This window comes from Neophocaena asiaeorientalis, unplaced genomic scaffold, assembly GCF_003031525.2.
Source record: "Neophocaena asiaeorientalis asiaeorientalis breed wild unplaced genomic scaffold, Neophocaena_asiaeorientalis_V1.1 scaffold59, whole genome shotgun sequence".
Lineage (NCBI taxonomy): Eukaryota > Metazoa > Chordata > Mammalia > Artiodactyla > Phocoenidae > Neophocaena > Neophocaena asiaeorientalis.
This window is the reverse complement of record NW_020174268.1, coordinates 2,411,461-2,425,903: the sequence shown is the minus strand read 5'-3', so window position 1 is coordinate 2,425,903 and position 14,443 is coordinate 2,411,461. Positions and strand designations below refer to the sequence as shown.

General features: G+C 35.1%; 1 protein-coding gene across 3 annotated transcripts in view; it reads left to right on the top strand.

Annotated features, from left to right (window-relative positions):
• Positions 1–14,443, top strand: part of TSC22D1 (TSC22 domain family member 1) — a 129,769-nt gene that overhangs the window by 25,345 nt on the left and 89,981 nt on the right. The window contains exons 2-3 of one of the 3 annotated variants that reach the window (XM_024755486.1): positions 6,331–6,488; positions 7,317–8,966. The exons of 1 other annotated variant lie outside the window; for it this stretch is intronic. In XM_024755486.1, the coding sequence (XP_024611254.1) occupies positions 6,331–6,481 (151 nt within the window). In that variant the 3' untranslated portion in view covers positions 6,482–6,488; positions 7,317–8,966. Of the gene's footprint in view, positions 1–6,317; positions 6,489–7,316; positions 8,967–14,443 lie in introns of those variants that run through there. One more of the 3 variants, XM_024755487.1, reaches the window with a different exon arrangement.

The following is a 14,443-nucleotide window of genomic DNA, read 5'->3' as shown; positions in this document are numbered from 1 at the left end:
CCATCTAGGTCACCACAGAACATTGAGCAGAGCTCCCTGTGCTATACAGCAGGTTCCCACTAGCTAGCTATTAGTGTGTATACATACATGGTAATTTAAATTTTAAGCCACTAACTCTATTATATGTTTGCTTTAGTCTAAAGTTAATTTCCACTCTAGTTTAACATAAACATAATTCAGTTTTTCTCTTTGTAGGAGAGAAGATATTTTTTGATCTCTCATACTTTCTTCTGAATCAAAGTTCTCTGTATGGAGAACTATTTATCAAAGAAATTAAAAAGCATAAGCAAGGGCTTCCCTGGTGGCGCAGTGGTTGAGAGTCCGCCTGCCGATGCAGGGCACACGGGTTCGTGCCCCGGTCCGAGAAGATCCCACATGCCACGGAGCGGCTGGGTCCGTGAGCCATGGCCGCTGAGCCTGCGCGTCCGGAGCCTGTGCTCCGCAACAGGAGAGGCCACAACAGTGAGAGGCCCGCGTACCGCAAAAACAAAAGCATAAGCAAGACTGTCACCATCTGATTACTTTTCTGATATTAGTACAGAACATGATGCTGTCATTTCCACTAGAACTAGTTTTTAAAGAAAGATCGGAGTGAACTTTCTATCAGTAAAAATTGTAGATTTATATTTCTTCTCAGTGAACATTCCATAGGTATGTCACATATTCAGAACCTTTTGTTTTATATTTTTAACTTTATTTTAAAATAAATTTAGACTTAACAAAACGTTGCGAAAATAGTACATAGAGTCCCCGTATACCTTCACCCAGCTTTTCCTAATATTCATAGAAGAAATATAGAAATCAGGAGTTGACATTAATACTAACCAATCTGTAAGCTTATTTGCATTTTGACCATCGTCCATTAAATCATACTTTTTGGTCCAGGATCCTATCTAGAATTTTACAGTGTACTTAATTGTCATGTCTCTTTAGTCTCCTTCAATCTGGGCTAGTTCTTCATTCTCTTTGCCTTTTGACAATTTTGAAGAGTACTAGCTAGTTTGAATATTACTTGTGTATCTGATGTTCTCTGTTGGTCAGATTGAGAATTATATATTTTTGGAAAAGATTCCACTGAAATGATGTTATGTCTGTGTCAGTACATTATATCAGGAGTTACATGATATCGATTTGTCCCATTACTGGTGGCGATAAAAGATGATTTGGTTAAGGAGGTGACTGCCAGGTGTCTACACTGTTGATTTACTCTTTTTCCCTTTTGGGGAGATATTTTAAGACTATGTAAATACTGTTTCTCAAAATACTTCCACTAATTTTAACATAAAATTATGTTCACTAAGGTTTTCTTTGTTTCAAGGAACAGAGCCTTTTTCATTCAAAGGAGGCAGTGGTCAATTTAAATGTTTCTGTGTTTAGTCATCTTGACCCTGAAGTTGCCTTTTTAAAGGCAACTTGATTCTGAATTTTTTTTATAGTCGATATATATTTTTATGATTGCCTTTTATCTTTAATTCTATAGAGCATTAACTACTCTAAAAATGTGCATTTTCTTTTTTTTACCTGTTTTACTTCCTCATCGTATGATTGCCTTTTATCTTTAATTCTATAGAGCATTAACTACTCTAAAAATGTATCGTGCATTTTCTTTTTTTTACCTGTTTTACTTCCTCATCTTATAGTCAGTGGAACATGAGGACATAATTGGATTAGCTTTTTTTTTTTTGCGGTATGCGGGCCTCTCACTGTTGTGGCCTCTCCAGATGCGGAGCACAGGCTCCGGACGCGCAGGCTCAGCGGCCATGGCTCACGGGCCCAGCCGCTCCGCGGCGTGTGGGATCTTCTCGGACTGGGGCACGAACCTGTGTCCCCTGCATCGGCAGGCAGACTCTCAACCACTGTGCCACCAGGGAAGCCCAGGATTAGCTATTTTTTTCTTTTCTATCTTTGAACAAACACTTGACATTTAAACCTAGTGGAGTAACCTGAATCCGAATAACATTTCGGGATAGTATCTTTTCCAAAAGGATGAAGAGAAAATATATTGGTAAATCTTGGAATTTGGTTAGATATTGATTTCTTAAAACAATCTAATAGGGTTTTTCACTTTCATTACAACTTTCTTCTCTGTTAGGTAATTGCTTTCCATGCTGTGCATTCCTTAAAGTTCCAGGCTTTCTTCCTTATTTTAGTGTTTATAAGGTGTATCCCGTTTGACAATATATACAAGGTTCTGGTTTAGAGAGAACCTTTTCCTCCAGAGTCAGTACAATACCGTGGCTAACTAATTCTGAGCAAGCTGGGCTTTGTTTGTCTGTCTGCTTTTTGACAAGATCTCTCACTTTTTAAAATTGAAAAATTGAAATTGGGTGTTCTGGCAATATCCGGTTTGGTTTTTTGTTTTTTACTAATTTTAGGTCTGGAAAAGAACATTAGGAAATCTATAACGGGTGTTGTAATTTAGCTAAAATTTGTGTCACCTCAGGATAATACCTTTGACGTTTCTGCTGATCATATTTAGAAATTAATCCTAGTAGCTGATGAGCCCCAAAAGAGAATCCATGGAACTAATACACTTTCAATAGTTTTTATTTCCTTTAGGATAAGAAAGTTTAACTTTAGATACCAGCCACTTGACAAAATCCTGCTTACTTTTTGTTTCTTGACCGGTAGACTTCGTTCATTTGTAAAACGTTTACTGAATTTATTTAATTCGGTGTATAGTCTAGGGGCTGGAGATGCAAAGACTCACTGCTTCTCTTAAGGATGTTCTTTCATTTTCTTCTTAATGCCATCTGGGGCTGATCTGGACACTTGGAGGGATTTGTGGGAAATTCTTATTCTTTTTAGAAGTGCCTTACAACTAGTAACAGTGAATGATAAAAGGTGAATAAGAAAAAGATATTACTGTGTCCAGTTTAGAGTAGTAGAATGTTTTGTTTTATAAATAATCTGTAAATCTATAACTTAATAATTCCGACTTCAGATTGGTCTTCTATAACACAAGTGAATAGAAATCATAGTCTTTGTAGAAATGTGTTACCGTCAATTTCATTGCTTAAAAATGATAAGGTGTAGCTTTCCCTCTTTCATTGATATTAGAAACGCTTAAAAGTAATAAACATTATATGCTCATTTAGTAATTTAGTATTGAGAACAAATATTGCAAATAGTCTAGTTTGTACATTTCGGGAGAATTTCTCAGAGTGGTATTTATATATAAAATACTTAGATTGTTTCTGATTTGAATGTGACTTGATTTTCAGTAAGAATCTTTAAACTTTTAAGTATTAATGGAAGATATTAAAATCGTAGATGAATAGACCTTCTAACACCTTGTTTGAGTTCCTTTGTGGCATTTCAGCATTGCTGATTTTATTAGCTTTGGTTTGGAATTTCTTCTTTAGTGGTTGAAATGCAAGCCCTGCAGTGGAGTAATTTCTTTTTTCCCTCTTGAAACATCACATAGAAGAATGCTGTATACTGAAACAGAATTAGGGTGGGTCCTACTATGTCATTCTTGTGAGCCTCCATCAGTAGTAGCCTTGCAAAGGCTGTCCTTTCTTGTTTGCATAATGATCTCATTTTGAAAGTGCCTTTACATTTTTCTGCATAAGTGATATGATACACTATCTAATCCACAGTCTTCATAGATTATTAACTCCTGAAGCAAGAGAGATGCAGCTGTCCTCAATGATTCAAAATAATTTCTGTTTAGGGAAATTTGTTTAATTTTTTTTTTGAGTATGAATATGTTGAATCCACAAGTTTTGGCATACTTCAGGCAGAGCAAAGAAGTTATATCCTGAAAGTAATCTGACTTGGGAGAAGTTTATAAGTGGATCTATTATTTCTTCAGCCAACTCTCATATTTAACTTACCCTATAACCTAACCTAAGGACTTTTTTTTTTTTTTTTTTAATCTAAGTTTGTTGCATTTTTAATTTATATACTCTGTGGGGTGTGGTAAATAAGTCAAGGGTTTGGAGCTCCTACTGAAGGAGAAATTGTAAACTTAGACCATTATTAATCTGAGCAAGATATGATTTCTTGGGAGTTGTTTTTCATTTTCAAATTGAAGTGGGCTTCTGAACTTAAATTACCAAATAATTCTGTTCCATAATGGAATGCTCCCCTTTTGCCTGTATTTTCAATCAGATATATTGTTACTAATTAGTATTTAAGAAATGAAGGAAAACTGGGAAATTTGGAAAATCATATCTTGTTTATAGTTTCTGAATATATTTTAAACTGTATCTTAATCAAAGTAGTTAAGTTTTACTTAGATCTCGTTCATTTGGGAGTCTTTAATAATTTTCACGGTTTATATTGAAATATTATTAGATATGAAAAAGAATGATTTGTCAAGAAAATTGATTAGAAAAGGCTGGAGGATGATTGTTTAATAATTTTAAAAGCACTTTTGTAGCACCTGCTTCCACTGTATAGGTCCAATGAAAATAAATAAAATAGCTCTGATGTATCAGTTTTAAGCTCTTTCTCATCTGTTAAAAAGCCACCTCTTAAGAACTCCAGCTGTGGAATACTCTGCTATTGGATTTGTGAGTTTGGGACCCTTGCAAATACCTAGTTAGATTGTATTTCTTGAGACATTCAGTATTCAGCTCTTTTTCTTTTTTGTGCTCCTTTCCTCTTGCCGTCCCTCATGTTCCTACTCAATGTGATTCTACTGCAGAATACTGTTTGAAGACTTCAGGATTTAAAATCTGTTGGAAACTTACAATGGAAAATAGCTGCCTGGTAGGCTCATAGCTTTTGTAGTTATTTGTTTGGTAGCTCACGTTGGATGGCGGTTTCACCCCCTTGACTTCTTTAGATTTGTTTTTTCATTTCTTTGCTTAAATTCTGGAAATGACAGATTTGATGGTTAAATTTGTAGGTTTTCGTTTCTTAGTCCAAACTGTTTACATTTTTCACTTGAACATATTCCTAAAGTACAGAAGGGTTATTAGCTCATTCCTTCATCTTCAGGCTTTAAAAAAAAAAAAATTTAGTCTACTGTTGTTAGGTAATGGAATAACCATTCCTTTTCAGCTGCTGGCATATTTCCAAACTGGCCGGCAGAGCCAGGAGGAAATGAAGGCATTAAAAACTAACTTTGGTTGGTTGCCACCTTCTTAGTGCTGAGACTATAACCTTTGTTGGTTGATTGATAGAGAACAGGAGAGCACAATCCTCGTTCCACTAACAGGTAAGGAACCCTTGTGATGACCAGTTGGTGTGAGAGAGACATTATTTGATAGCATTTTTTCTTAATTTATCCCCAAATATAACATGTCCCTGAAGTCACATAGTGTGACTGCCTGCGTTCCATCCAGCAGGAATACGCAGCACCCTTCTGTTTAGAGTGAGATCTGAAATTTAATACTCATGTATCACTCTGTACCACAAAGTATAATTGATCTGTTTTCTACGGTTAAAATTTATCCTGCAGTCCCTGTAACTTTAAATACCTATCTGTCTGTCTTATTCTCCTTTCAGCTTTTCCTTGCTCAGATGCTGTGTCCTTTGAACTTCCTTCTCTTAGTTACCTAATCTCTATAATAAAGTAAACGATTTTCCAGTATCTTTATCATCATCTGTTATTTGGGTATATCTTACTGCTTAAATTTCTGCATTGTAGCCATTAATGATTATTTCCTGGTCCTTCTTGACCCCAAACCAAATGATCATATGTTTGAAAAAAGATTTTTAGTCTGTATTGCCTGTATCCGCAATTCTGCCCTCCCGCTTTTAAATATGAGTGCTTGAAGAATAAATCTTTTTCAGTGACAGTAGTCATAGCTTGGTAAAATTCAGGTTTCGTTTTATATTGCTATAATATGGGACTGTAGTCTGATTAACTCTTTAAATTACTGAAAACTTAAAAACTGAGAACAAATCCAGCTTCTTAGACAATTCCCAAGGTTTAGTGGTATTCCCGTTAATATGCTTGATTATTCTGTTTCTACTTTGCAATCCGTCTTCTTCTCTTTGACAGAAGAGTTAATTGGGACTTCCTTGATATATCCGAGGTCGAGTGCCTTTCCCTGTCCCTTTAAGACAACTGATCTTGTTTTCCAGTCCTAATTGATCATTTTTGGATTTGGTCTTCCACTTGAAGTTGGGTGGTTTGTCACAGAACATGTTACGGCTTAGACCAAGATAGGTCCCTTCTTAATAGTGACTGAGGAATGAGTCATTTGTGGTGACAGACTTCTAAAATTCAAATTGAGAAGGCACTAAGGAAAGTATGCCCAAATGTAGCTCCTTTTTATCCTGAGGATAAGTCATTACAAGCTCAAATGACCAGAGAATGTAATTTCTTAATAAGAATTTTTTCTTAAATCTATATTCAGCTCTCTATTTCAGTGCTTCTCTCCTACCAGAGGTGCAAGGAGTGATCCTAGAACCACAGATACAGCCAAGACCACGGAGAGCTTTTGACGTCAGGGGTCCACTTTCTCCACTGAACCCTTGGAGGCAGAATATCCAGCTTCTGGAGAGAGTTGGGAAAGGATAATAAACAAGTGGGTGCTTTCCATTATTTACTTGGGTTTATTTATAGATTGGAGTGTCCTTCCATTGCCCATTTAATTCTACTGTTAAACTCCTTGGGTTCATATAAGAACCAAGTGGGGCTGCAATCTGTTTGTTTTTCTAAGAATGCTAACTAGTGCCCGTTCAGAAAGGAGACCTAAAGTTTATTTTAATTTTCTCTCCAGACAATTAAAGCAGTGGGTGATTTGGGGGCACTTGATTTGGTGAATGCCTGTGTAGTCCACAGGAATTTTTAAAAGGAAATATTTGCCCATTTTAGCCTTTACTGGTATTAGTGTACTTCTAAGTGCTCTTTTATATTCCAGTATTTAAGAAGTTTCTTTATTTCGTCTTTGGGCAAGCTGGGCATCTGAATTCTCCTAATTTAGACAGTCTGATGTCCAGGTGTTATCCTGCCGTGTTAGTGAGAACTTTTTGGTCTTTTTCCTACCTCGAACTTTAGGACTTCAAATTAAGTAGATCTTTAAACAAGATGCAATGATAGTACCATTATGGTTTTACTGTCAAGTCTAGGCTTCATTCTTTAATAAGATACATGTGAATGAATATGAGTTTCAGGATAAAGCAAGGCAAAAGAGCCTTTTCCTAGATTTTCCCCATGGCATTAAGATGGTTTTCTCTTAGTTTCTTCGATGCCAAGGGTAGGATTTGATTCCAGGAAGTTCTTATCACCTACAGTGGGTAGAACGTGAAGTTGGTGCCTTTGGCAGGTTTTCATTTCTCCTTGGTGGATCCCTTCTGTGACTCCAGGTATCTTGATAATGGGAGACCGGTTTATTTGTTCTCTAATTGCCCAGATTTCTTTCAACTGGTAAACATCACACTTCAGCAAAAGGAACTCTTCTAGCAGAGCCTTCATGGATGATATCTGTCACACATGCAGCAGCTGCAGTTTGGAAGGCAGTGGTGAACGGAGCCATGCATTATATCTAGAAGACACAAGGATGAGAGAGCCACCTGATCTTGCCATTGATAAACTTTAAGATTTACTCTGGTGTACTCTTGATCTGGAAACGGAAAGGCTCAAATAATGACGTAATTTTTTCAGATTGGAATTTTACATGGCCATGAAAATAATTCCTTTTTATTCAGAAGACTGAAATAGAGGAAGCATGAGAGACACCTTTCTTTAAAAAGCAGCTCTCTGTATCTGTTTCACTTAAAAGATTTGTGGGATTGAAAATCACCTTAATGAAGCAGGCAGACTTTTTATTTTTTAGTAGTCTGGGAGATCCAGAAATCGTAATGAAACTGTCTTTTGTTGCCTGACACTGAAAGGAACTAGGAAATATAAAGGGTGAACTTCTTAATTATTCCCAAATTACTTTTCATATTAGGATGTACTTTTTTAACTTTTTCTAGTCTTGGGCCTTACTCTTATTTGTCAAATCAACAAAGATGAATCCGGCATAGGAGTAGAGACGTCTTTGAGTTCAGTCTTCTAAAGTAGTAAATACCTGTTAAACTTGAGGTATCGTTCTGCATTGCAGGCGTTCTAAAGTTGAATGATAACTGAAAAAAAAGCCTTTACTGGTATTAGTGTACTATTAGTGCTCTATTTCATAGAGCAAAAGCAATTAGTGGTAGTAGGATAAGCCTCTGTGTGTGAATAAGTGTTGCAAGATAGTTATCCAAACTATCGATAAATTGATGGCAGTAGTGATCAAAATGCTTTATTTCTCTTTTTGGTATCTATTTAACTGGTCAGTCGAAAGCTGTTAAAGCAGTTTTTAAAAGTTATGCAGTGCTGCCAGTTTGTTTTATTTGGTATAAATTTTAAGAATAGAAATTCTAGAGATAATAATATGGAAGCATCTAAATGGCTTAGGAATCTTAAAGGTTTTGGAAACCCACATTTGCTAGATTATAACCTGGCCTTTAGTCTTCTCGGCTATTTGTGAGGCCTTGTTTTCCCCTCATTTATTATAAATAAACTTTTGTATGTACAGTACTTAAAAGTAAGTTTAAAAGATCAATTTGAACTAAAATTTCCCTAGAGAGCTCTGAATTCCCATAAACAATTACAGCTTTTTACTCTTGATTTGTTTCTGTTAAAAGTTAGTAAGATAGTTGTTACAAACACACATAAGTTAAAAAACAACTACTCACTCAACATTTTAGAAAGAACTCGGAACTGAAAGTGAGATTTGCTTGGAAATTTAGTTGAACTCTTTGAACCACAGTACAAACGAGTTTATGGCCTGTGAGGTCATTATTAGCCTTTTGTTTCAGTTTTGAAGAAGTGATTTAAACTCTTAATCCCATTAATCTCATGCTTTGATTAAATTTTAGCTTTGTTCCTTAAAGTGTGCAAAAGAAATGAAGTGCATTTCTATTCATCTCGTGCCACTAAAAGCTATTTAAAAGTGAAACTTTATGTATATTAATGTGAACTGATGTGTTTAAACTTTTATTTTGATACATTTTCCTTTCAGATTTTTAAATATTTCGTGTCACAATATGCAATCCTATATTTTTCAGTGTTTATTTTATGGATATTACTACAAGCTAATTTTTTTCTAGAATGACTGTGTAATATTTGTATTATGTGATCATTTGAAAAACTAATAAATATTTTCTCCATAAAAAAATGCACTTACTGATAAATGGCTTATTTTTCTTTCAGGCGTAGAAAATGGAAACTACAACAGTATTTTTAAGTGTATTTTAATTTTATGTGTCTTCCTCTAAGTATTTCTGAATATATATCCTATCCTTGTATATGTTAAAATCTTCTGAGAAAAAAAATTATTTTAAACTGTTGAATTAAAATGATTCTCATTGGGTCACCCAGTGCCAAATGTAGGAAATAGGTGATCTATTTAGTCTATTTTTGCATTTTCCTGATTAGCTTCATCTTAGCTTTGTTTCCAGAATTGGATTGTTTTAGATGCCGTTTTTGTATGCCAGTTTTGCAAACCATTAAAACTCTTGAGCTAATATCATAAATATCAGGAGTAATATGGTCACATCTTTTAAAGTGAGATCTTGATAAACAAAGAGCCTCACAAAATAGCATACAAAAGACAGTTCCTCTATTCAGAAAAAGAATATTTGAAAATAACGGCTGATTGGAGAGCTGCCCAATTTGTGGGTGCTGTTAATAGGAGAAGAAAATGTTTTATATTTTAATGTTCTCCTTGAACAAATAATTATAGGAGGGGAAATCTTAGAGTCTCTTGCTTTTAACCTTATCAAAACAACATGGAAAAGGATAAAATTGGGTTTTAATGATTCTCGTCTTTATATCTACATAAACTTAATCAAAGCCACTGGAACAATTTACCTTTCCTATGCAGAGTCTGCTAGAAGCAAGAGGAGATTTCCCTTTTGATTTGAAGAAAACTCATAAGAAATGGGCTCCTAAAATTAAAAGTGAACATTATGATAGGGTCCTAAGCAAGAAATAAAAGTTTGATTCATGACAATTTGCGGATTAAAATGAAAGAATTTGGCTCCCTGAAGAAATTATACTCTGAAAGATGAGAATTATAAAAGGAAATTACGATTTAGAATAGCTACTGTATTTGTGGGGGGTGGTGGCGGGAGAGGAGCTAAAATTCTCGGCTTTATTAGTCTGGTAAGTTTGGGAAAGATGAGTAAAGATTGTGTGGATAAAATTTTGTTTTTAGATTTAAAGCTATTGAAAGCTTTACAGACATAATGTATTTCTATGGAAGATGGAAGGCTGTATTTTCCTTGAATACAAAAAAATTTATAAGTCTTAACTATATGTGTATAGAAGGGTAGGGTTGGGGGGGTTAAATAAAAATCTTGCACTGGAAATTTCAAACATTGTAAAAATAATGGTGAAATGAGAGTTTTAAATAATTTCCATTACAGGGACTTTTCCCTACACTGTCAATAGCTTCAAAATAAAAACATTACAGAATGTTGAACATGGCTTTATCTCCGAGGTGTAAGAACGTAGGCTTATTGTCTCACCATGATTCATGGGATTAGCTATAGGAAAAAGTTTTGTTTTGTTCTTTAGTGAGGAAACAGTTTTTTTTTAATGTAGCTTCTGTTTTAAAAAAGGTAAAGGTAACATAAGCAGTGTGCCTGCAAAGTACTGACCCTTGTAGCTTATTGTTAAATATGTGCACAGATCTTACTGTATTTTGCTGTATTGAAACAATTGAGCAAAATGTCAAGCGATTTCTTGATTTTTTAAAATTCAGGTATTTTTATTTCCCATTTAAAAAAATTCACATTAACGTAGTCCTGAAATGTGAACGATTTGTGTTTCCCAAATAAGCACATAGGTGCTCTTTAAAGTTTTTTCCCACTAAATGTACATCTAAGGTAATTAGATCACTGCAGTAAAAAAACGCTAGGGAACTATGAAGGGTGCATCGGAGTTTTCAGGAATTACGATCAAAGGGATCTCTACTCAAGAGGTAAGGTATGGCATAGGTAGAAAAAAATGTTCAAAATGTGTTCAGTGCAATGTCTGATGATAAAGTAAACTACAACAGATATCCTTTGATTTTCAGACAGATGTAGAATTAGGAAAATAATTTTTCTTAAACATTTCTCTCAGAGAAGAGCAATGGATAAACCACAGATTTGTTTTTGCATGACTTTGGAGTGCATTTAGAAACAAATATCTGCAGACATTGTACCCTTTTGGTACCTGGCCTGAATATATCCCATGGCATCTCCTACCCTTACTCTCGTAATGTTTATGATCCATATTTAATTTAGTATTTCTTAAGCCCTGGGAACTGTTAAAATATTGTACTTTGAATGGAAAGTTGAGTACAGATTCCTTGAGCTTATTGCCTGGCTTCATGTTTGCTGTGTCTGCCTGTTTTTTGTTCAATGAAACCTAGAATTTAGAAAACAGTAGCTGTACTGAGTAATTTTAACTTCGATTTGAGAAATTCGAGTTTTATAAACATTCACTTACACTGTAATTCGGGAATCTGTTATATTAAGGATTAAGAAATAATATTGTTGGCTAGTATATAAAATTGTTCAGACAAGAAAGTTATACCGTTGTTCTGTAAGGTATATTAAGTAGGTTCAAAGAATCAAGTGTTAGCGTAATATGTAGTATATCTAGAAACAAAGGAAAATGCAGTATTCAGTACAGGTGAGCTAAAAAAATGATTTAGAATTTTTTTCTAGAATTACATTACTAGTATAATTTACTCAATAGATGGCAGTATAGAAAACAGAGTAACCTTCCATCCTATCTTTTTGATTCTTTTTATAAGGACATCAGCTCGTGGACATTTGGCTTTTATTTAAAATAGTTTGCTGTCTGTTCTGCATTTGCCTTTATGCAGAGCAAATGATCATATTGCTATGATCTAGTGACAGCACTCACCACATCAGTGAGGTAGCTGATTCCATGTTCAGGGATGCTCTGATGGTAAGAAGTTGACCCAGAATATGCTTCATGTCATTTTTTTATTTGAAAATTACCTTAGAAATTAGCTAGATTAGCATCCTTATCTGTAAAATAAAATATGTAAAATTTTACGTACAAGATTATTGATATCTGGGAACAGTACATGTATTTCTAATATCACATAGTTTATTAAAGGTCTGCTGTAGGATTCAAGTCTCTTGACTCCAGGCTCAGAGATCTGTACTTAACTGTACTTTATTGCCTCATCACGTTAGTCCTGGTTCTGGGCAACGTAGAGCGAGTCTGATGCCCTTCAAATATGATAGCCTTCAGGTATCTTAAGATGGCTGTTACACTCCATCAATTCCAAGCGCAAGTTTCCCGCCCCCCCAACAGATTAAGCACACCTCCATTTTTTTTTTTTTTTTGCTCTTATTCATGTAGCATGGTTTTGAAATCCTTAAGAGTTTTGTCGATCTCTGAACATGCTTCAGTTTATTCTTCTTCTTAACGTGTGACACTGAACCAACACAGTAGATGCTCAGCTTGTGTTTAGCCCTGTGACTCATACCACTTTGTTTATCCTTACGTATTTAGCCAGTCAGGTGCTTAATTTTACGAGATTCTCTTGGACAAAAGAGTTACATAGTGATATACAAAGAATTTTGTTTCAAAAAATTAGGCCAGTACAGACTGATGTGCACAGTTCAGAGGAAAAAAATTTACTCAAGGTAATAGCTAAGACCTTGAGAAAGCAATCAAAGAAAAGTACCATCTTCACTTCAATTATTAATTTTGACTCATATAACTATAAATTCCATATTAAATGGCTTGTGTAATGTAAAATGTTATTTTTCAGGTTGTCCTTAGTAATTTAAGAGGAGCCAGGCCCTTTGGAGCTAAACTGTTGACACGGTACTGACGTTGAGAAGAAAATGAACTTGTGTTTAGTAACATAATTAAAACTAGAAAGGAAAGTCACTGCTTCAGTGGAGAAGTTTGAGATACACCCCGAACAGCTGAAGATGGTGGAGAAGTGGCCCTGGAAGTCTGAGAGTGTGACCAAAATTCTAATGAAAGCACAGTCTTATGTTGCTTCTTGAAATGTAGTGCAAATACTCAAGCAACGTTGCTTTGGTATAACAGTGTTTTAAGTTACCAGTTAAATAGCTTTTTCCCCCCAGATTTTAAACTGAGCTCCAGGAAGACACAAGGTGTTTACTTAATGGTTGCATGTACCTTTAGGCATGCGTACCTTCGTTTGAGAAATACTGGTTTGAGACAGGTTGTGTTCTACCTTACCGGAGTTAGAATTTGGGGACAAATGAGGGAGAAAGAAAAGAACAACCATTTACATGCCTACTCTGTGCAGCTTTTGCTAAGTGCTTTACATATATTTATCTAATTAGATCCGGTTGACCTATGAGAAAGGTAATTTTTTATTTTACACACAAAGATGCTGAAACTCGGAGGTTACAACGCCTGCCCAAGGGCACATAATCAAGCAACGAAAATGGGGTTTAAAAGATTTATCAAAATCTAAAGAATTGTATCACACCATTGATTGTCAAATATCTTTGCCAAAAAAAATGCATATTCTCAGGAAAATTTCACATAGAACCTCAGTGTTTAAAGTAGATAAAAGGGATTTTTGATTTAATATGCATTTTTTGAGAGTAGTTTTACAGAAAAATCGACCAGAAAGTACAGTCCTCCCCCTGCCCCCGCCCTCATTTATACAATTTTCCTTACCGTAGTTTGCTCTATTGTTGACATCTTGTGTGGTGTATTTTGTTACAATTAATGAACTAATACTGATGCATCATTACTAGTTGAAATCCATAGTTTACATTAGGGTTCACTCGTGTCATACAGTTCTACAGGTTTTGCCATATACATAATGTCATGTATCATAGTTACAGTGTCATACAGAATAGTTTCACCTGCCTACAAATGGTGTTCCACCTATACTCATCCTTCCCTTCCCGCCCCTCCCCACCTCTGGCAATCTGTAGTTTTGTTTTTAGCCTTCTCAGGCTGGTTTCCTTCATTTAGCAATATACAGTGTCTTTTTGTGACTTGATAACATATTTCTTTTCATTACTGAATGGGATTCCATCATATAGATTTACCACAGTTTGTTTATCCATTCATCTTTGAAGGACATCTTGATTGCTTCCAATGTTTGGCACTTATGAACAAAGTTGCTATAAACATTTATATGTAGGTGTTTGGAGGACAGATTTCAACTCATTGGGAAAAATACCTAGTAGTGAAATTGCTGGATCTTACGGTAAAGCCTATGCCTAGCTTTGTGAGCAACTGCCCAGCTGTCTTCCAAAGTGGTTGGACTATTTTGCCTTCCCACCAGCAATGAACCAGAGTTCCTGTTGTCCTATCTCCTTGCAGGCGTATGGTGGTGTCAGTGTTTTGGATTGTAGTCCCACTGATAGGTGTATAGTTGCATCTTACTGTTTTATTTGCAGTTCTCTAATGATACTATATATATATATATATATATATGTATATATACGTATATATATACGTATATATACATATATATAT